General features: G+C 44.3%; 1 protein-coding gene across 5 annotated transcripts in view; it reads left to right on the forward strand.

Annotated features, from left to right (window-relative positions):
• KCNIP1 (potassium voltage-gated channel interacting protein 1) overlaps positions 1 to 23,695 on the forward strand; it is a 454,273-nt gene that overhangs the window by 146,546 nt on the left and 284,032 nt on the right. Inside the window, exon 1 of one of the 5 annotated variants that reach the window (XM_009690238.2) lies at positions 15,660 to 20,450. The exons of 3 other annotated variants lie outside the window; for them this stretch is intronic. In XM_009690238.2, the coding sequence (XP_009688533.1) occupies positions 20,390 to 20,450 (61 nt within the window). In that variant the 5' untranslated portion in view covers positions 15,660 to 20,389. Of the gene's footprint in view, positions 1 to 15,659; positions 20,451 to 23,695 lie in introns of those variants that run through there. One more of the 5 variants, XM_009690239.2, reaches the window with a different exon arrangement.

Raw genomic sequence — 23,695 nt, forward strand, 5'->3', positions numbered from 1 at the left:
CTTTGCTAGTCCTATCTTGTTAGCTTTGGGCAGTTTGCTTCTGTCTTCTGTTTCACAGGCCCCAAAGGTGCCGGTTAGAAATGTAGTTATTAGATTAGAAGAAACTTGCTGTAGGTCTGACCGTTTATTTAAGGGATAACTTCAAAATTGTGTGGGTGTATACACAGCCACCCTTGTTTCTGAGGCTACCAAGAGGCCATAGTTGCACTGCACCAGTGTTAGGCTTGCTTAATGCTCACCTGCAGCAAAATCTCAATAAATATTTGCCAGTGTTTCATAGGATCAAAAGTCTTCAAAACTCCTTTTAAAAGAATTTTCAGCTGGTTTTCAGAACCAAGCCTCGTGGTCTTCAGACCGCTAGCTTCGTGGTCTGTCAGTTCAAAAAGCAGGTCTGGGCTGCTGTCTAATAACGCTTAATGAGATGTCAGCGTGACCCGATAAGCCCGGGGCAGCTGGTCAGTGCGATCTTAGCATGCGTGTTTGTGCTCCGTCCTTGTGCCGACGGCACGAGCGTTTCTGTCTGTATTCCCCACGCGTAGCGGGCACCTTCTCCTGTCTTGCTTTGATGTGTCTTGTCTGCAGCAAGATGCATTTACTATGCAGAAAAGGCCCTCAAGTGACAGATCCGGGGACTGTCATTAGCCCGTTATCCTCTGAAGAAACACGCCATGGGTTAAAAGTAAGCTTACGTCCAAAACCCTCTCCTAAGCATCCCATTTTAAAATGAACTTTTTGCAAAATGTTCCCACAAGACTGAACACACAGTGGAGCATGATCCGTCCCCAGCTGTTTGAGAGTTACAGAAAACAGAGGGGCAACAGGACTGATTTCTTTAGGCAGGTGTCTCGATCATATTGATTAAGTGCTCTCAGCTCCCCTTGCCTCGCTCCAGATGCAAGTGGTGCCACAGGAAACTGTCCTGAGCCATTGAGCTTTTCTACATGCATTACTATAGCAAGCTAAAAATAATGTTACTCAGCTAAAAACTGGTGCCATAAAGACAAAGGGATAGAAGAGACAGCCTGGCTAAGGTAGCAGACTTGGTGGTTTTGGAGCTGAAATCAAGTGATTTTTACTTTGTGACAGATCATCATAGAGATAAATGCTGTTTTTAAATTTCATAAACATGGTTGGCTTTGCTGTTTTTTTTTCATTTGTGCATTAAAGCAAACAAGATCAGGTCTGTTTTTTACTTACTGACGCTTTCAACCCTGGCCTGGATAGATGAGGGAAGAAGTGACCTAGCATATGTCTGCTGTATTAAAAGAGGATTTATTTCTTTCAGAAAAATTGAATAGATTTTTGCTTTGGGAAAAAGCAGGTGGCATCTTTATACTCTGAAAAACATGTGAGCATTGTTTGCAGCCCTTATACAGTAGTAATCTTGCCCTGTTTGATATGTTGATCACAGCGTTCCTGGAGCTAGAGCTGTCTAACTCAGGAAAGTCCAGAAATTTTGCAATTAGTTCCGCAGTAAGCTTTAATATTATAGAAAAGACCAGTTAAGTTTGTCAGTTTTACTGGCCTGTTCAACAGCCATGAGCGTTGGAAAAAATGCAGGCTATAGCATGAACTAGATTGTAATAAAATTAGATGAATGGCAAAAAATAAAAGGGAGGCACTAATTGCAGGGAATAATTGTGGTACATCTGAGGTTGCATTTTTAGCTACCTCGAAGTAGTGCTAAAGCCGTGCTGCTATATCTAGTTAAAAGTCTTTCCGCCTCCCAAAGGAAACAATTAGAAAAACGTTACAATAAAAATAACTCTCTGAACTCTTTGGAGTCACCATCATTAAACAGAAAATGATAGGGAGTCGCTGATGATATGTGCAATGAGGAGGAACCAGGGCCTGTTCTGGTATTTCTGGGGGTCAGAACAGTGTTCCCTGGACAGGGCAGTGCTTTTTGTGGTGGGCGGCCCTTGGGTAGAGACCTGGTGTGCCAGCTGGAGGCCGCTCTGAGGGCTTCGGCCCTTCTCTGCCAGACAAGTGGATGTTCCTTCCTTTCCTGAAAGGAAGAGCAGACACATCCCCTGAGCTTCTCGGCAGTGCTTCCAGGGCCGGGGCGTCCTTTCCCTTGGCGAAGAAGTCCTATATGTCAAGACCCGCTCACCTACCCATGAAGAAGAGTTTATTCATTTCCTTTCCTGAGGCATGTTCATGAAAAAAATTACCCTGTGGGCTATATTTTCACTACAGAGTTAACCTGAGCCATCCCCGCTTGTATTCGTTACTGTGGAATAAATATAGCTCATGCGAGAGCTGCTATGCCACGAATGAGCGTTTGAGTCGTGCAGTGAAAATATATTGGCAGCTGATAAGTTGCGTTACCTTGAGCTCCACTTTGCAATTCCCAGCATGGCGAGAAAACCGTGTTTAAGGAAACGCCACGTGGAAGTTAAGGTGGAGTTTCGGTGTGGAATTGTAATAAGCATGCAAAGCATAATGCTTCTTGATACTGAATATATTTATGTTTCTACCAAAAAATTGCTCTGTGCCTTTGAATTAGGTAACCGCACATCCAAAAGGATCGCGTTCTGATCTGTCTATTTTTTTCAAACCATCAAGAAAATTCAAAACCCAGAAACAGCCTCAGAAAGGTCTAGGTGAGTGGAGACATCAGATGTAATTGCACAAGAACGGGCAGAAGATTAAAGAAGCCTGTCAAGCACGTTGTGGGAAAAAGCTGCAAAGCACGGCTGAAGTAAGAAAAGACGACCGAGCAAGAAGTCAAAATAAATAACTAGAATTTTTTCAGGTGCAAAAGGAGCAAGAGGTCACTGAAAAATTCAGCAGGGCTTCAAGAAGCAATTTATTGACAAGAGCGAGAGACGTTCGTCAGAAGAACGTGATGAATTCTTGACCTCCACGCTCCCCTGGCGAGGTGGAGGACAGATGCCAGGAAGAAACAGAAATTTCCCATGAGGACAGAGGGAAGAGCTAGAGGAAATCGAGCTCAGCCACAATGGGCCAAAAAGGGATGAGGCTGCAAAGCTCGACAGCGATCCAGGCAGGCAGCCTGCAGAGCAGGCGGCTGGATTCGTGGTTCCTCCCTCTGCTCGTCAAGCCGTGCTTAAGCAACTTCAAGGGAGCCGAAGGATCAAATCAGTTCAAAAAAGGAAGTATTTTTAATCCTTCTCTCCCATTCTTTCTTTCATTCCCTGCTCTGTCTCGCTCTCGCATTCTCCCACAGCATCAATAGTTAATGTGCTTTTACCCTTTGTGGGCATACCTGAGCGTGAAAGACGAAAGGCAAACTTGGCTTTAACAAATCTGAGGGGTATTTGGTTTATCTAGCTCATTTTCCCAGGTGCTGCCATACAGCTCAGCCCTGCGTTCCTTCTTCTAGCTGCCTTTGGTACATTTTGAACTCCAGTTTTATTGCTGTCTCGCTGTGGACATTGGACATGGAGTACAACTGAGGCCTAGGAAACACCAGGAACGTGGACCTGAGGTGGCAGCAGGCTGGTCTTGTAGGTTGAGCACAAGATAAAGAGCCAAGTACCAGGTATTTGGATGTCGATTATGAAAAGAAGGAAAGATTTGGTATTGGTACAGGTGAAATGAGGAGGAAACGTAAGGAGAATTTATCTGTCTCAAGTGGTTCTAAGTTTGCTGTTTGTAGTGGCTTGTTCACTGACCAGAGTTTGCTCTCTAGAGCTGGGCTCCTCCTTTCCCCTGTTGCTGAGCTGTTGTCAGCATCTTGCAGGGATAACTTAACTCTTTGTGGAAAATAGCATTTCTCAGCAACAATTTAAGACTGGTTTCACTGCGCCTGAATTTCTGCAACTTTATCCAATGGAGAGATCTTTCCCCTCATCCCCAAAGCAGCCGTGAGCCCACTTTCAGATGTCTTTATGGCTTGGCATGGCACAGCACTTTTTATATCTGACAGCCCTTTCTCAATTTTATTAATGCTGGATTACTTGTACTGAGGGAATCGCATCAAATGCGTGTGCTGCTGCTGGACGTTTTTGCATCTTGCGTCTGGACCAGTCATTTCATACTTACCAGTCATTGCAGTACTTACGGTATGCAAATCCGTGTGTTGTTAATATTTTTAATACCAATTAAAATAAGCAAGGTTGTTGAACGCCATAATTTAAATGCTTGGAATAGGTATTTTGCCTGTGACAGGACGGTAGGAAAAATAATTTTCACAAATATTTGTAATCAAGAAACAGCAGAGAGATTTCTTTTGGATAGATATATAACAACCAGAATACGAGTCCTACATTTTAGGCTTACAGCATTATCACTGCTGTAACTAGCATGGAGTGGAAGCCAAAAAGGTTTGCGTATTTTCCAAAATGAAATGAAATAAAATTATGAGGAATTCTTTTCATTATGCATTTTTTTCTTCTGCCATAACATTTCTAAAGCTGCAGCTTTATAACCTCTATCACATTGAGCTGACCTACAGGCTGGAGATGAGCAGGATTTTCCTATTGACGCCCTCTGCGGACTTGGTTCTTCTCTCAGATGCAGAAGGTCAAGACTAGGTCGAGCTCAGCAGGTTCTGCACTGGGTACAAGACTGATGCCCATAAATCAGACAGAGGAGCTGAGGCTGTTAGGACAATCGCGTGGAGCTTGCAACTTCAGGGTGAATCCAGGAGAGCTTTGTTTTAGACTGCAGAGATTCAGTTTAACAGAAACCTAGGAGTATGAATTCCACGCAGGTAGGAAAGATTTGAAATCAGCTTCACAGGCAGGAGCACGTGCAGAGTAGCTGGCTCGTGCAGGAGGCACACGCCTGCGCTGAGCCGAACGAGAAGAAGGCATGGTTGAGAAAAAGGATGAAAGACCGTGTCTGAGATCTCATAGAAAAGAAGATGCAAGTAGCTCAGTGGTGAAAGAACGTTTGGAGGATCCATGTATCCTGCAGATTGCCAGTGTAGCTAGAAGGTTAAACTTTAAATTCAACTGGAAGTTACAGACTTCAGACTCCTTCAGACTTTCTGGACTAGGGACTAACTGCGTGTAGCTATGTTTGTGGCGCTCTGGATGTCTAAACCTGTAAACAAAGCTGGATGTTCAATATCTGGTGTTATGAGCAGTCATGCGGATATTCGGTAATGCCTGCAGGTGTGCACATGCATGTATTTTTCTACATGCAGTTTCTAGAACAACGTTCCTACATGTAGTAATGTACATCTGAGGTGTTTGGCAAAGTGCATCTGAATTTCGGTTTGGGATCCAAGTCCTTATTGTCATGCAAATGATAAGCTTGTGCTTGACTTTTGGTAGTACTTGCTCAAATTTCAGTGATTTATGATACTGTCTTTGGGACCTTCACCCAAATTTATTCCAGTAAAATTGGGCCAATCCTGGTGCAGCAGGGATCTCTTCAATTTATAAAGCTTTTTTTTTTTTTTTAATTGCCTATGTCACTGGAAATAATTCCTAGTTATTACAAGGCACTTCTCTGTTTAGATTGTCAGCCACATATTAGAAGGATAGGAAAGGTCGGTGTATTTTGGTGGATGTTTTATTGTAAGCGGTTATTGTTAGGTGAGTCTCAGATTTATGTTCCTGGAGTGCTCTGATACCCAGACCAGGCACAAAGAATGACTTAAATATTTGAGTATTTCTTGCAGCAGCCAAGCTGGTGACTCCACTAAGATAAAAGGTTGGGAACGCAGGTACTCAGAAGCAGTAGAGCTTTATTCCACCCCCCCACCCCCCCTTTCTTTTTTTCCTCCTAAGTGCTGTTAGGTGAATTTGGACATTTCTTGATCTTTCCGTGTGGAAGGAGAGGAGGCTATTAGACCCTGGGTATCTAGGCCTGTCAAAGAGGGAAGATAAGGTATTTCAGTTGTTAAAATAGTATTGTAGTTGGAAATTCAATGGGAGAATGGTATTGACATCATCAGTATTTTTGTGTGTTTGTCCAGTTAGGGCTTGAGTATTCAATTTAAAGCTGATATTGTCTTTCTCTCTCTCTCCATCCATACGCACATTTACTTGCAGTATGTAGTAACTGGTTGTTCCCGTTCACTGCAGTGGTCTCTTCGCTAACAGCAAAGAGCAACACAGAAGATGAGAGGAGTGGGCTGGGCTCAGGACGGGCTCCTGGGACCCTGCAGATCCAACAGCCCGTGCTGGGAACGTAGCCTCGGAGCTGGGAATCTGTCGACCTCGCTGAGATTTCTGATGGCTGCTTAGTGACAGGGCTCTTTCCCCTAGATTAATGATTCCCTAGATTAATGTCCTGATGGCAGTCTTTCACAAAAAGAGATTGCTAAAGATTTGTTTCCTATAAGTTTGAGATAGATAGAGATAGATAGAGAGAGAGATATATAAATAAAATATATTTCAAAAGTCATATTGAAGGGACCTAAAAAGAAAACCAAGAGCTGTCTGGAATTTTGTGATTGGTACCCTAGCAATAATTCATCAACTTCATCAGAAAATTGCCAGTGCCACAGTGGTCCAACATTTTAATGCCCACCTCATGTTATGACGGAGTTTTGTGGACCTTTTCCTCTGCTGAGAGGCAGTCGCAGTTACCTGTTGCTGCTCTGCAGAGATGCAGGAATTCCTGCACTTTAAGGATTTGCAGCAGGGATTTTACTGAAAAGGGAACCTATAAGAAAATTAATCATTTATCCATTGTCCAGCATCGAGCTAAAACACTGTCTTGCTTACCAGAGCGCTAAACAGCTCAGACAACAAATTACTAATGCTCTCTTTGCTGTGGGGCAGATAGCTGATTTGCCTGAAGACCATTAGCAACTACTCTTGATGTATGTGCAGTCAGTTTGTGCACGGGAATGAGCCTACCTTAACAAATAGCAGAATTTTACATACAACTTGCACTAACCCAGTGTGAACAAACCTCCCAGGCTACTCCTAAGCATGGAAGGTATGCTCTGGGCACTATGAGAGCAATAAAGCCAAAAATAACAAAGTCCTTTTGTGCGTGTGTGAAAGAGATGCATCCAACGGACAAGAGAGTAATTTCAATTTCTGTTGGAAAATTTGGTCTCCAAACAGAAAACTGTCTTTTGTCCGTATCTCCTTTAGGAGTATGTGTGAGGTGTGAACACGTAGCTCAGTGTTCTGTGTATGTGTGAAACCTCACAACTTCTTACGCCTGAACGACACATGAGTAATATTTTTCCGGCTGAGGATTTGGCCTTTGGCCCTGGTAATGCAACAAGGAAAAAGCTCAACGTTCAGCCCTTCTGTGGCTGAGGATCGTGCTTCACGTGCGAGAAATCACATTCCGCACGGTGTGGCTTGTTCAGAGTAGACTTTGGATGTATTGTGACAGTACCCACGTGTGTTGATACTTAGTTCTGAAGATGCACTCAACTGGCTAAATTAAAAAAAAAAAATCTAAAAAAACCTCAATAGCTGCATTTGAATTTTGGCCTGGTTTCATTTAGCTGGGGTCGTTGCCCACATCAGTGTACTACCAGCAGCGGAAGTAGTACAGCATTTTACCTGGGTGCTGTCTCCACCCTAGCACTGATGCATCTTGGAACGGGATATTTTTAATTAGTTAACAAGTCCAGAGAGTATCCAGATTGGTGTATTGGGCAGAATTTGAAAATAGCCATCATTGATTATGCTTATACATAAGTTGGGGAGCACTGCAGTGTTCAAGATGAAAGTTATTATACAATTTTAATAATAATAATTCAGTCCTGCAGCTAGCACTGTATGAATGGCATATATGCCTTTTATTGGAATCATTCTTCATCTGCTGTGATCTTAATGGAAATTCCCTCACATAAACTAAGTTAAGATGGAGTTACGGATGAGGACGCACATTGATACTGTAGAGAGAAATGCTCCGCAGGCACATTGCAGCGTATTATTCCCCAGGATAGGTGGCACTATGCCATCTATAGGACAACTCCAAATTTGTCAAGATTGTTCAAGTATCTTAATTCTGTGCGGTGGGTGGAGGTCAGTGGGTGCCCGAGGGTACGTGGCAGCTGTGCTCATGGCGCTCCTCTTGCTGGAGACTTCGCTTAGGGGGATCAAAGACGAATTCTGAGAATGGGGGTTAGCTTTCGTTACGATCTCGGGATTTCATCAATCTGGAAAACATGTATTGATAGGTAGCATAAAACATAAAATACCAGTGATTTTTAACTCCTTGGGAACTAATGGAAAGAATCTAAATCATTCTGAGAAAACTACTAGAGACCAGATGGTTTTGTTGCATGGCTCCCATGGTGAGGAGGTTCCAGTTTCAAGATCATACTGTTACACCACTTCACCACTCACCCAGAATCCCACTGTATTTGTGAATATAAGTTGGAATATGATCCTTCTGGTGCAATGTAGTCTTCATTTTCATTTGGTGAGTGACTCTGGTATATAAACTCCTGGTAACAATCATGATATGTGTCACCGAGCTTGAGGTTCCCATAGGGGTGATGTGATACTCCAGGATTGCTTGCACAGATCCTGGTGAACCACTGGCCTGTTTACATCTAAAATTTGTTACTAAGCTTGCTCTTATCTGGAATTGCTGTAGCAGGGTGTTGGACGTTATCTGGCTTTGCTTGGGTGTTCAAGGCAGATGCCAAATCTTAACTTCAAATCCTGTTTGGTGCACGGCAAAGTCTGCTTCATCTTGCACAAAACTGGAGAGTAGTTTAATGCACCTCATCAATGAATCAAAATATTCTGAGGCCCTGTTCTAGACTGATGCTAGTGTACTGGGAGACAGCTTTGTTTCAGAAATGAAATACTATTTTACTGCGAGCAGATTTCAAGGGCAACGCATCAGAACATGTGCATTAACAGGCTGAAAATTAACAGAGACATAAACCTGGCCATTCAGAGCACAGAATATTATGAGTATGGAAGGATCGGTGCTCACTTTTTCTTAACGAAACTTGCAAAGCTAATCTCCATTTTAATGCGTTGTTTTATCTAGCTTCAAACCGCAAACATTTTAGCAGAATAATACTATCACTTTTTCAAGTAGGAAAGATTATGACATAGAACATAAAATTACGATTCTTCACTATGGAAGTCACGCTTAGTTTGAAAGTTATGAAATGATGCAGTGGATTTTGTATGCTATGTTGTTTAAAGTGTGATGCAATTAATGGTTAGAAAATTAAAAATTCTGACTTCTCTGGAGCATCTTTTGGCAGGCCCTAGCCAAGTGAATGCTTAGGCCTGTGGTCCATTCTTAGCACAATCAGAATGAAACAGTACAAACGTCCAAACAGAACAGAGGTTTTATTTAGCATATATTTCACCTGATGTGATTTAACTTGACACAAGCTGCACCTACCTTCGGGTGTCTAATGGCTGCCCTTGTTCTCTTTTACAAGACCCTCTGGTGATGAGTGAAATGTGAAACAAAAATAGCTGGTTAACTCTCCGCGTTACTTACACTGGTATGTGCATCTGTTCAGTGACCTGAATTAGATGTGGTTAGTTTGGCACGTTTCTTTCAAGTGGACTAAAGCAAGAGTTAAAGAAAAGGAGAGCGCCAAGATCATTTGAATGTCTTCTCTACCCTCTTTCTCTTCCTAAAGCCAACCCACTGACTACGCAATTGCTTGGATTCAGTTTTATCAGTCATCCATGGAAGAAATAATGAAAAATTGCCTTTTCAACCAGGCCTCTTTGGCCATTATCATGAAATGTAAGTGAAAGTGGCTTTTAACCCTGACTGACATTTATTGTTCACATTCTTTATGTAGTTTTGACATACTCTCTTTAATGCTGCTGAGAACAAAACACTATTGAATTCTTGCCTGTCAGTCAACTTGCTTGTTTGGTAAGTTCAAATAGTGCAGGGTGTGTGTGTGTGAACGGGGAAGCGAGGAAGCGCGCACATGCCCAACTCCAGCATTGCATGTTGCGTGTCCCAGCTGCTTGGAGAAATGTCCTTGTCACAATGAACAAGACTAGGACACGTTTCCTCAGCATCTTTTCCTGTGTTTGACAAAAAGGTACATTGCTTTGAGCCTGGTAATTTAGCTCTGTGCCTCCCTCTGTGATATTCATGGAAGCTGCGGATGCTATGGAAATGCTTATAAATTAGGATAAAAAGATCATTTCAGCTCTGGTTTTGTACCATATCCCTGATACTTGGCGTTGGCTGCTTGATGTTCCTTGTAGAGTTCTTAACAGCCGAGCTTATTCTCTGAATACCGCTAACACAACTGTCAGGGTTAGCACAGACACTAGTGACTAAATGTGTCCCTGGAGGCCGGACTATCGTTTTCCTCTTACAGCGGCTGGTCTCAATCAGGTTTGGTGACACGCCATGAGGTTCAGCTCACAGAGGCTCTGCCCCTGCTCCGCTCCTGGAAAGGAAAACAAATTTTAAGATCTTTTGTTGTCTCCCAGCTCCAAAATTCCTTTAAAACCCCCTAATCTCATTCTCTATGTGACAGATGCCTTAACCCCTTACATTTATATCAATATACTACTTTTCATATGACAGTAAGGGTTTCTTGGTGCTGTTGCCACCATGTATGGTGGTCTTGGTACAGAGTCATCTGCATAGGGTTGTGGTTCCAGCTAATACTCCAGATGGTTTCCTACTTCAGATTATATTGACTGTGTGTATGTGTCTGTTTCTCATCTATCTATTTCATAATTTTGAAAGGCAAGACTCCACTTGTCTCTGCACAATTTTCAAATAGATTTCATGGGGAAACAGATGGTTTTCATTACTGAAATGTGAGTTCTTTAGTCCTCGGGCATTGCTGTAGTGGCATCTGGAGAACAAAAGGTTGCAGCTCTCACCTCAAAGTGCTCATCCACATGCAGCCTCCTCCCGATTGCCCTTGGCTTTGTCAGATCCACCTCCTCATTTGAGCACGCTGGCTCCACAACCTTGTTTCAGGACTGACCCCGCTTCTTTTTCCCCTCCCAGATGAATGCTTTTATAAAATCCTGTCAGTATTTTCTGTTTGCCTCTCATGAAAGCCCCTCTTTTACTGACCGTTCCCTGCCGAGGCCTTGTGTTGTCTGAAGTAGCACGGCTTTTTCGTATTCCTGCTTCCTGGCCTCTGCTTGACTTTGTGCCCTTCGCCAGATGCGCTCACGTTGCTATTGTGTGTCACCTTTCCGCTTGGACGTACCAATCACGCCATCCTTTTCTGATCATCTTTTGGCTCCCTCACCTTCTACCTAGTCTTCACAATTTCAGTACTGCCCATCTGTCTGCTTTTGTTCCCTCCTCCTCACTCTCCTGCTGCTAAAGATCTGCCAGTATCACCCTTCTGACTGTTCCCGGCACAGTCTCCTTCCTCTCTTCTCTTGGTTTCTTTCTCCATATTGCCCTTCAGCTCAGTGCTTTGCCTTATAGTTCATCTCCCTCCTATTCTTTTTTTTTTTTTTTCCCCTGGAAATGTAGTCCTTTGTGCAGAAGAAATGCTCCAACCAGAGAGAGAAAACCATATCTTCCTAGTGTTTTGTTGAAGTTGTCACTAGCAATCTGAAGTATTCCCTTTCTGAACTCCATCAGCTATCTAATTTAGGATGTAAGGTCCTTAGGGCAAGCATTAGGTCTGCTCTGTGTACTTCTGTTTTGTTTTATTACTAAAACAAATACAAACCAGCAGACAATAATTTGGTTTTATTTTCAGCTCTTGCTATGCTGCCTCAAATACTCAGAACAAAACATCAATCCTTTTTCTTTTGTATTGAGTACACAAATGCGTACACTCAGGCACACCTGCGTGCAAAGGCAGTGGTGGTCAGCTTCACTGTGTTGAAGAAGGAAGGCCAGAGCAGAGCGATGAGAGCTTAGCCCATTGCGGGAGACCAGCGCGCGGTTACTTGAATGAGCAGGAACACCCCTTATTGCTTCGGGCTAAGGATACCTGACTTTCGTTTGCTGCTGGTGGCATTAAGTGAACGTTGCATGTGGTTCATCTGTTTCTGACTAGCTGTGTTTGCTACAGACTGAATTAAGCAAGTGGCTTTCCAACACTTCAGTATTGGCTCTGCCTTATTTACGTGAAATTCGAGATGACCTCAAACCTTTCAGTCTCATCTATTCCGTCTTATTTCTCAGCATTATTATTCACTAACTCTCAGCATTGTTATTCACTGGCTTTGATGTCATGAAAAATGTATTTCCATCAAAATGGAAGGGAGGCCCTCTAGCTTTTGAAATTTGGCAAAGCTAACTAGTATGAGAATTTGCTTTGGGCCTGTAGAGGTGCAGTAATGAATCTTTTAATAGATACTCTTCTGCTACTGTGCCCTTACCAAGAGCAAAAAGTTTTCTTTGAAAAAATTCCCATTTATTATAATGGCTCATAAGGGGAGAAAAAGCGGATGAAATTAGGCACTTGAGTATTGTTGCTTTTTTGGAAGAAATATTTCCAAAAAGTAGGTGCTAGAAGAAAAAAAAACATACATATTAAATTCCAACTTTGTGAAAATCTAAAGTAGGAAATCTCTAGAGTTGATTGACAATTTACACTACTATAAATGAGAGCACAATCAGTAACTACGTGTTCAGTAAAGCAAACAACTCTTACCTGGCTTGAGGATCTCTTGAGAGTGATGCTGACTTCCTAGAGCAGCTGGCATGTTACTACCCACCTAGTTAGAAAGTGAAGCAATTTGCTATCACGTACGAGTACGTAAGAATGAAGGCCATAAAATGTTCCTTTTGGTATATAGCAAGCTATCAGTGGTAGTAAAGCCTGACACTGCGGTGTCTGACCTGCTTGCCTCCTAAAACAGTTGTTGCGTCTTTTCGTTCACAGGAGATGGTGAAATCTTGAGGAGCTCGGTCATGGCTTTGATCTTGCATGCGATGGCATACTGGCAGAGAGCAGTGGCACCCTGATAGGTGCCAACGAGGTGTCGCAGCCCACCTTGGCATCTTTCAGACCATCTATACACTCCGCAGCACAGTGTGGCAATGACGAAAGGTCCGTAGATGCTCTTTAAAAAAAATCTTGGGAGGGACTCAGTGCAGGTCATGGCTAGATAAAGGTGTGAAAACGCTCACTGAAGTTCTCAGGCCGGCCCTCAGGAACATTTGAAAGCTTCTGACGATTTTATGTTGGTAAAAAGACAAATGATGGAGCTACAGAAATCTCCAAACACTTTTTATGGATATAGACTATCAAAAAACAACTGCCTCATTTTGCTCTGTCATCAGGTAGGTTTCCCAGTGGCAGAGCAGGTCACCCTGTGCTACTTCAATTTATCCTTACAGGTCTTTGAGGTGGTTTTATTTATTTATTGTTTGTTTGGCAGCTGGATTTTTATTAGCTAGTATTCAAGCTGTATATCTCCATGCTTCAAATTGGGACATTTTCAAGTTAATGATCTATTTCCAGAACAAAGTAGCACACCTTACCTGTAAAGGTAAGATTTTGTCAGTGTAAATTGAAACCTTAACTTTCTAATCAAAGAATTATTTTAATCCAGCTTTAATAATTGCAGAAAAATAAAGCAAAAGAAAATAAAGAACACTATTACAGGAAAAGACTCAATACAGTTAAAATTATGATACTTGCCAGGATTTCTCTCTGGTGGTAGATGCCCCTTTCCTCTGCCCCTCTGGGTCCTCAGGCTGCTTTAGGGAGAGCTGTCAGCATCCCCCGTTCTCTGCCTGCGATGTTGATGGTGGTGATTTCTTCCTCTTCTCTACAGAATCTCCGTAGAACTATTCTTCATTTCCTAATGTGCTTTTACATCTTGGTCTTTCTTGGTCGGTCTGTGACCATGTGGAGCATTTCTGCTAGGAACCTCGGCGCGGAAGGGACCTGAGCGATGGGCTTAGGGTGCCACGGTGCGGGGGTAAAGACAGGAGCGCTGCGGCGCGGTGGGAGAGGTGTGCTCCTCGCACCTCTTCGCCAACGCAGGTGCTGAATCCAGCAGTCGTGCGGGTTACAGTGCAGAGGGGCCCCTGCGGGTCTCCTGCCGAGCCCTGGGCGGCCAGTCATCCACCGCGCTTGGCAAGGGGCTGTTCTGGCACAGAGAGCTGGGGACAGCAACTGGTTAAAAATTTGCTAAGCAACAGAAACTCTCGTTTCATTCTCTTAGAAAAAGGAACATTTTCCTTCTTGCTTTTGATTTTTCCAGAGAGCCGATTCTCTGTGCCTCACGAGCTGTTTTGAAAATCAGAAAGAGCTGGAAGAGAGGGCAGAAGCCTGTGAACAGCCCTCGTGGCTCATTGGCAGCCTCTGCAAGAGGCTCTGCCATAGCAGTGTCTGCGCAGCCGATGCAAAACTCCTGTCTCCCGGTCTTCCCCGTGGCTGCTGTCCCTCGTGAGGGAGTCCACAGCCAGCCGATAGCAGGAGCAACTGCATCTGTGCTGCTGGGGGGACCCGGATTGCTGCGGTGACTGGAGGCCGGTGTTGTGCCAGAGCACTGAGTGGTAGTTGGACTAGTGTTGACGGGTCCTAATTATGAACATCTGGCCGAGATACAGTTCAGCAGACGCAACCGAAAGCCGCGTTCCTGCCATCTCCGCAACCATGCTAACGTGACTCCCCGCTTCACCGTCTACTACTGGTGTGCTCCCAGCTGCCTGTCGGTAGGACTTCTATTCACTTCTAGGACTAAAGAAAAACGGTAGCTGTCCAGATGAACAGAGAACGTCGTCTCTGCTTTAAAGCGAAGCGCTCCTTATCGGTTAAAAGTGAAGTGTTTCCCTGAAACAATTCCTGGAATATGAAAAGTGAAAGTCCTTTAATCTAACACAAATGGAAAAAAATCTGGTCGATGCTGCTTGGCTCTTATGCCTAAAATACCCAGCAGGGAAAAAGGAGTTAGTCACTCCCATCTTTATTTAGGCTTTTCTGAAGTGTAGAGCCCACCTGGAATCCCTCCACGCTGATACAGAGTGAATGACAAGGCCTTGCCATAGCTGGGACAGCTTTCAGGTTTTATTTGTGTTCCTATTATGTAAATACTCATTTCTGTCCTTTGGGGACAGAAAATAATTTAGAATGAATTTCCCTAACGCCATTGTTCTTAAACACTGGATATTTCTGAGGCATTCCTTGGCTCTTTAGGGCTCTGAAGGTTGAAGTGGCCATCTTCGGCTTATAGGAGATGGCTGATAACGCAGAGGTTACCTCCCTAGATGTCGTGCTGAGGGAGGGCTGTTTTCTCTTGGCCAAGGTCTAAAATTCTGCAGGATGAAAAGCGCCGCCCTCCCCTTCCCTATAGATACCAGCCAAAGTACCAGGAAATTGTAGTTCATAATAGGTATGACACAAGCAGTCTTGCTCCAGATAGCACCACTTATCTTTAGCGGGAAAAGGATCTGATGCTGCAATGGGGAGCAGAGGTGTGACTTTTGACTTAATTCCTTTGACTTTGCCCGGAGCAATTTTCCACAGCGTACCACTATCAGCTAGCTGTTGATTTGACTCCCCAACTGAAAATAGTATATTTGCATTTATTAAAAGTAACAAACCGCTTATTGTAACCAAGCCTTCTGGCTACATCCAACAAACTAGCAACGACTTTGCTGCCAGTGTCCGTCTGTTGACTTTGCTCTGATGTTTGGAAGTCTCAGAGACTACATACTAAAAGCAATAAAACAGAGTTGAGGTGTACTGAAATCAGAGAAAGGATTGGTATTAAAGGATTGGAAAGAATAGTATTAAGTCATGAATTTGTTAGTCAGTAGACAGAATTTATTATTATTATAAAGTATGAGATATATATATATAGTAACGGTAAAATGGTAGCATGAGGTTTGTTTGCTGGCAGACAGTTGTGATAGATGAGTAATGACCTTTGGGAATATGCCTACCATGCAGTTTTAGCCTGGGTGATTAGCACCCAGGCTTGAGTGCGAGGTTCCATAAATACAGAGACCTTTGTTGGAGTAGGGGCAAACTTAGATCAGCTTTTGCATGCTGTTGTGTCCCCGCCGTTCCCGCCCCTGTCCATGCGTGCCTTGCGGGTATCCTCTTGCTCGGTGAAATGCTCATGGGCTCTTTCCCCACGGCGGGACTCTTCTGTTTGCAGCAGTGCCTGGCAGGAAGGGATAGGGACTATATGCATGAAAGTCACCTGGCCAGTAACTTCTGCTGGAAACGCAGGTGGCTTGCAGCATGGCTCAGGCATTAAACGATACATATTTTCAGCTGTGCAAACAAATGCTTGACAGCTTGCGTGAATCGCGCTGTGAGGGGCCAAAACACATGTAGCCTGGGCTTAACCCCATGATGAAAAGCGAGCGGCTGCGGAGATCTGGAGCCCTGCTTATGAATCAGAGCGCTGTAAATAAATTAGCATGACTGCAGTCACATTCAGTGCAATATATTGTCTTCGCTCCCCAAAGTACTTTTGATCCTATGACAGCAGCTCTTAGCCTGGATGTTAACATAGATACCCATGCAGCTAGAACTGTGAGTTTCACCATCCCAGTCAAAGCTCGATCTTCATCTTATCTCTAATGAAAATGCTGTGCAAAACATTCAACAACTGATGTAGAGGTGACTATCAGCATTTCTGGGTCCGATATCGTCCAACTTACTTACTCATCAGTGACCTTGATGAAGGGGCAGTGCACCCTCATGCAAAACTGGGAGGAGTGGCTGATACCCCAGAAGGCAGTGCTGCCATTCGGAGGCACCTCGACATCCTGGAGAGATGGGCTGAGAGGAATTGATCAAGTTCAACCAGGGCAAGTGCAGGGTCCTGCACCTGGGGAGGAATAACCCCAGGCACCAGTACAGGCTGGGGGCTGGCCTGCTGGAAAGCAGCTCTGCAGAGAGGGACCTGGGAGTGCTGGTGTGGACAAGTTGACCATGAGCAAGGAATGTGGCCTTGTGGCCAAGAAGGCCAACGGTATCCTGGGGCTGCATATGGAAGAGTATTTGCCAGTAGGTTGATGGAGGTAATCCTTCCCCTCTACCCAGCCCTGGTGAGGCCTCACCTAGAGTACCGTGTCCACTTCTGGGCTGCCCAGTACGAGAGAGACATGGAGCTCCAGGAAAGGGCTACAAAGATGATGAAGGGATGGAGCATCTCTCCTATGAAGAAAGGCTGCGAGAGCTGGGCCTGTTCAGCTTGGAGAAGAGAAGGCAGAGGGTGAATCTGATCAATGTGTACAAGTATCTGAAGGGAAGGTGTCAAGAGGATGGGGCCAGACTCTTCTCCGTGGTGCCCCGTGACAGGACAAGAGGCAATGGGCACAAACTGAAACACAGGAAGGTCTATCTAAACATGAGGAAAAGCTTTCTTACGGTGAGGGTGACAGAGCACTTGGAGCAGGTTGCCCAGAGAGGTAGTGGAGTCTCTTTCCCTGGAGATATTCAAAAGCCAGGATGTGATCCTGAGCAATGTGCTCTAGAGGACCCTGCCTGAGCAGGGGGGTTGGACTAGATGATCTCCAGAGTTCCCTTCCGACCTCAGCCATTCTGTGATTTTTTCCATCTCCAGCAAGGTATTATCTTTTAGGCTGATATATTTGGATGCTACCCTCTCGGGAAGAAATTTTCTGCCTGCTGTATCAAATATACTATTTCATTAGTATTTAAGATGCTTGTGTTCCTCAGAGATCCTGATTTTAGGCTGTTTTTGAACTAGTAAGCTGGGATTCCGTACCCGTTTGCCCAGGCACAGGTATGGTCCTTCCTCTTGTCCTCGTTCTTGCACGCTCTAGTCATGACAACAAAAAAATGCATGTAATCATTTATCCCTAAGATTTCACAGAGTTCTTTCAGTATCGGTTTCTAGCCAAGAAGAATCTTTTCTCTTCAAAGTCTCAAAGAAAACTGAATATTCACGCTTGCCCTCCGCCTGCATTTACCATGTTATTTCAAGTAGGTAACAGCGTGGCATCAGGGTTGCAACTTTATCTCCCTAACTTACTTTTATCTAGGTATCTCGCCATATGGGTAAGCTAAGCTGTCACTCCCAGTCCAAATTGTTTTGTCATGGCCAGGATCCAAGGGATGTCAGGGAACATTCTCAAGCCAGTTAATTTCTGTTTGGTTTTTTATATCTTTCTAATCAATTTAGTTCTTTGTGATCGTTGACTTTAGAGCTTCTACATGTATAACGGTTTTTTCCTAGTGCATGGCTTAGAGTCAAGTGACGTGGTTTTGTGAGTGGGTGATTTGACCGGAGCTGTTGCTCATTGACTTCTGCTAGCGACAGATTTACCCTGATGGAGAAGGCTTTCATTTGGTTTCTATGTCTTGGAGACATCGTGCCCGACAGGAGAGGGTTGAGGGGAGCAGAGCATCCCGGTGGCAACTGTTGCTCCTGGTGGTAGCAAATGAATACTTTGTTTTCCGCTGACTTGACTGCCACCAATACTTGTTTGTTTGTTTGTTTTTTAACTTTGGTCACACAATTTCCTAACAGCATCCGTTGTGCCGCTGAGTGTGTCTGTCCTGTCCGTGGGCTATGCTCCTCTACTCTTCCCAGGTGGGTTCTCTTCATGCCTGACCCTGCAGCTTCGGGGGGTGGCCGGGCTCCCCCCTTCCCTCCGCAGGGTGCTGGGGGCGATCACGGAGCGCTGGCGTGAGGCCGCGGAGCCTCCCGACGCCTTTGCTGTATGCAGAAATACTGAGAGCGGTAGCTTGTGTTTGCTTGCTGTAGCCTATGCAGTATTTTAAGGTGTAAACCCAAATCAAATAGTCATAAAACAGGTAACAGAAATATGTAAACAAAAAGACCTTAATCTCACACCACTTTTCAGTGCCTCGTAGAGATTCGCGGGGTGGAAACACAAAGGTAGATGCTGCCCATCCGGATCAGGGCAGCAGCCTGTCCAACGAGGGACGGGTCTGGCTCCGGGGCAGCGTGCCAGAGGGATGTGGGGTGCGCCCGTGCCTCCGCACACCAGCCACGCTTCCCCCACGCTAGCAGAGGCAGCAATGTGTCCCCAAGTCCTGAGCGCTCTGCACGTGCCTAGAAAGAGATACGTGTCTCTTCAGCACTTTGGCATCTAAACGTTATCCTACTGCTAACATCCCTCCCAAAAAGTCCAATTGCTCTATTTTAAGTTGTAAAACAAGAAAAAAAAAAAAGCATTTTGCTCAATGCCATATGGTTTTGCAACTAGAAACTGCTTGAAAGCTGTTTGCTGGTAGACACAAGGGTTGCGAATACATGTGTGCGCACAGAGGAAGCGTCGTTGGTGCTGCGCGGGCAGGAGCTGATGGACGGCTTTATCTTTGGGGGGAAAAGGGTGATTTGGGACTTCTGTTTTTCTGAGGCTCTGGGATGTGTAGTTGATGAAATCTTTACTCCAAAGTTCAAGAAAAGCTGAGGAAACCTGTTGAGACAAGGTGCTTTGGTCTCTGGTGTAGGAATGAATTTCTTCAAACAAATGGAGTATTTGCACAGATGCTGCCTTGATCTAAGTCACCATGTGCAAAGAGCAAATTAATTCTGCTTCTGACAGCTATCTCATTCTGTTTAACCCTTTCTGTGGCCGAGCGCTTTGTATTGCCCACGTTCTGAAAAGAGAGCACAAGGGATACGGCTGATTTTTTTGAAATATCAAAGTACTGAATAAAATACAGGGAGCTGTCCTACCTCCTCGGAGCGATCTGACACTTGCAGAATTTCATTTCAGCAATTTACTGTTTTAATATCCAAAAAGGGATGTGCACATACATACTCTGCAGAGAAATAAGTTATTATCAGGCGTCTTGCACGTGCTTCTGGTGGGCGAGAAAGCATGCAGAGAAAAGCATAATGGTGAAATTTTTCTATCTTGTTTTCCCGGCTGCACTTATTCTTTTCATCCCCGACTTTTATGCTTGCGAAGAATTTCAGCGAATGCCGTCTCCTACCTTTTTGCGAGACTCCTAATTAGCAGGCGCATGCAGTCCAGGCAGCTGTGGCTTTGACGGCTAGTTGGCTATCAGAAGGTTTTCATTCATTCAGAATTGGTGCTGAGCCCAAACCCCCCTCGCCCCTCGCCACGTCTACACAACTCCGCTTTAGTATGCGCTGGGAGAGCGGCACTGATGCTCTCCCCGTAGACCTACAGGCTGCTGGTTGGAGCCATAAGGGAACGAGAGGAAGAATTAGCCTGTGTGTTTCTGTGGCTCTGCTCCAGTAAATATTTTGATGCATCTGCTGCCAGCTCTGGTCTGAGGGAATCTACCTAGCATTTAAATTTTGATGGGGAGCTGTTTTGAATAATAACAGTGCAGCCGGCTGTGAGTCAGTGCATGTGTGTTGACTTAAAAAAAAAAAAAAAAAAACCCTCAAAGCTTAACGCTTGCTGAACGCCGAGCTGCAGTGCTTTGCTTTTTCCCTCCTCCTTTCTTCTTTTCTTTCTTCTCTTGACTTCCTCTTTTTTTGTTTTGTTCTAGTGGGCATTTCAAATAGATTTGCTCACTGGTGGTGGGGGGGTGGGGGGGTGCGAGAAGAATCAAAGACAACAACAACAAAAAAGCCAAAATAAATCCTCCCCCAAAAACTCGCAAGTAGCTTTTGCAATGGGTGCTGTAATGGGTACGTTCTCTTCTCTACAAACGAAACAAAGACGACCATCAAAAGGTAAGATCTCCTATTTTGCTTTTCCTGTCCCTTCTGTATGTTTGCTGGGAGAAAAAAAAATTGTATTAGGCAGGGAGGAGAAAATGAGCATGTGGCACTTGCAAGTACCCCATCGATGTTTATATGAGGTGTAATTTACAGAGGAGAGTGGTAGGCAAGGTGGTGGAGGAAATGTGTGGGCATGAGGCAATCGCTGTGGAGGGGCTTTGGGGGTGAAAGCCATGTGAAAGCTTGTAATCCTTCGTACAGGCATGTACGAGCAGGAGAAACTCGATGGCTCCATATGCAGAACCTGTTTATTCCCAAATCCCATGCTTTGTAAATCCATTGTGGAGGGAGTCAAATGTAGATATACAGCATATTCTTCCAAATGCCTTGTGGCTTCTTTCTCAGAAAGTATCCTAAGAGGCAACGTACATTCAGTAATCCAGCACCGAGCATGCAGCACTAGTGATGTATGTTTTATAGAGCTTATCAAGAGGAAAAAATTGTTACGGTGCTTTCATAAAGAAGGGGAGGAGGAGAAACTCTCAAAAAACCGAGAAAGCAAGCAGCAATCCCAAGGATTTTTAATCCTTAAATTCATACATTTTGGCTGCAAAATGCTGTTTTTTCAGGAAGTCTGTTTTGTGTAGTATTTGCTTGAGCTATGCTCCATTTTTTTCAGGGTTAATTCAGAAATGCCAGGGTGCTGCTGAGCAGAAAGTTGAAAGCACTGTCGGGGACATGACCACAAGATACATGATGTGTATTTTTTTTTAAAAAAAACAACAACAGAAAAGGCCCCGTAACTTTGACAAGTCTTTCTGCTACTGGAAAACATTCTTTGCCAGGAGCTCTATATTTAACAATCTCTCAGTATTTCTAGAGTAGGTCTCCCTTTCCCCTGGATCTGTAGCTCAGCTCATTTAAATGCTTTTGAATGGAAAGTTGGTATGGATTTTCTAGCAGTTTTAAAAGCAAAAAACGTCTTAGGAAAAATCAAACATCAAGTAATCATTCTAAAGAGAAACGGGGAAGGGCTATGCAAAGGATTTGATCATAGTAAGTCTTGAGCAAGTGTAAATTTTTCTGTTCCTGATATCTGTTCCTGAATCGATAACCCAGTAGGGTAAGATTTTACATTAAAAGATGTATGCATGGTTTATAGCTCACCTTTTTGCGTTATTTATACTGCAACCACGACTATATAGCTGTCTAGGCACTGAGTAAGTTGTGAAGCCTGGAGAGCCAGGCGCTTAGACGTTGCAAGGTACAGAAGCACCAAGCATGGTGTGGTAGGCATGTCGACTGCCGTGGCACCAAAGAGTGTCTTATCCACCTGCCAGAAAGCTGACAGCTGTATCTGATTTACACTAAATGTAGATAAGTTTTGGCTGGATGTATCTGTTTCCTACTACTTAGTTGTCCTGTGATTGGCTCTACTCTTGAGTGGATGGAAGAAATTGCTTATTGTTGGAGTTTACAAGCGGTAAAAATCCAGCATCTGGTCACACATTTTAACATTTACAGTGGAATTCAATTTTGCTGATGCCTGCTGGCAGTGGTTGTTCAGCTATATTTATCAGAACTTGTGTTCCCAGAGTTATCTCCTGTTGCCTGTAATGTGTTATCCATGTATTGTTGCTGATTAGTAGGGCAATCAGCTGGAGAGAGCAAGTGGGAAGAAATTCCTTTGATTTTCTTGGATGTTTTCAAAGCCAGGATAGAATTTCATTCCTTTTCGTATTATTTATCTGCCAGGAAGAACACCAGCACTGCCAGTTTTGGGCAACTTCAGCCACTTGCAGATGTTCGTCTAGACCGGTATCCAGAGGATCCCCTAGGTCACCAAATAGGAGTGGCAGAGGCATGTTTGCCACGTCTGCCTGTGGACTACTTGGTGTGTTTTACGCTGACTGTGAATTCTTCAGCTCTTCAACAGTGGAAACCTTAATATGTCCTGGTTTTGAATGCAATCTCAAATTGTTCCTTGTCTCGGGACCAGATAATTCGTAGAGGTTGATTGCCACTACCCTATTAGTTTCACTGTAGCTCTTAACAGGATGGACCCCTTAACACTGTCTTCTTTAGAAGATCCTCTTGAGGAAGAGCAAACCCTTCCCCTATCTAGATTGGCAATTCTGATTAAAACATGATCAGAGTGAACTCATATGCTGGCTTTTCCAGCAACGCTAGATCTCTGAAGACCACAAGGAATCAAAGAATCAATCAGATTGGAAGGGACCTCTGGAGGTCTCAGGCTAACCTCCTACTTAAAGCAGGTCCCACTAGATGATGTTGCTCACGGCCTTGGCCAGCCGAGCTCTGAGTAATTTCCAAAGATGCAGGTTCTACAGTCTCTCTGTGCCCTGTTCTGGTGTTTGATCACCCTCAGGGGGAAAATTTTGTCGTAATACTTACCTGGAATTTCCCTAGTAGTAGCTTGAGCTTTTGTTTCTTATTCTATCACTGTGCACCTCTGAGAAGAGTCTGGCTCTGTCTTCTCTGCAGGTAGTTGAAGACAAGACTAAGATCACCCCAAGCCTTTTCTTAAGGCTGAATAAACCCATTTCCCTGAGCACCTGCTCGCATGTCTTGTGCTGCACTCCCCCACCATCCTGGTGGCCTCAGCTGGACCATCATGCTTCAGTATGCCCATGCCTGTCTTGTACTGGGGAGCCCCAAACTGATGCGATCGCACAAGCACTAAACAGAGGGGGGAGAATCGCTTCCCTCCGTACTCGCTGCGCGTTTGCTAATGCATCCCCGGGGGATGGTTCGCCGCCTTTGCCACGGGCCACCTTGCTAATGATGCCAAGGTGCAACTGCTCTGATCAGCATCACTGCGTCTGTCTTTATGACATATGTGTCCTTACCTATGTGTTTATCTGAATAACTGGGGATTTATGTAGGAGCTAAATGCTACTGCTAAAACAAGGGCTTAATGAAATAGTCGTAACAGGACTAAATCTGCACCTATGCAAATACACTGTAATCTTGGTAAATGTATGCTCGTCCAAATGGTTTGAAGATAATTTGAACAGCCTTTGCTAGCGAAGCAGCTCACATATGTATCTTAAGTAATAATGTAGAAGCAAAAAACGTGTACGTGTATTAAGAACAGGCAGAACAAACAGGCCTTGTCAACGGTGAAAAGTCTTTTGAAAACGGTTACTATCAGCAGCTCCGTAGCATGGCGGCTCCTAACAGCGTGGGGTAAGCTGGCACGTGCTTTCCCCAGCTGGCTGCTGCACAGAGAGGCT

The sequence above is a fragment of the Struthio camelus genome, chromosome 13 (genome assembly GCF_040807025.1).
Source record: "Struthio camelus isolate bStrCam1 chromosome 13, bStrCam1.hap1, whole genome shotgun sequence".
In the NCBI taxonomy this organism is placed as follows: domain Eukaryota; kingdom Metazoa; phylum Chordata; class Aves; order Struthioniformes; family Struthionidae; genus Struthio; species Struthio camelus.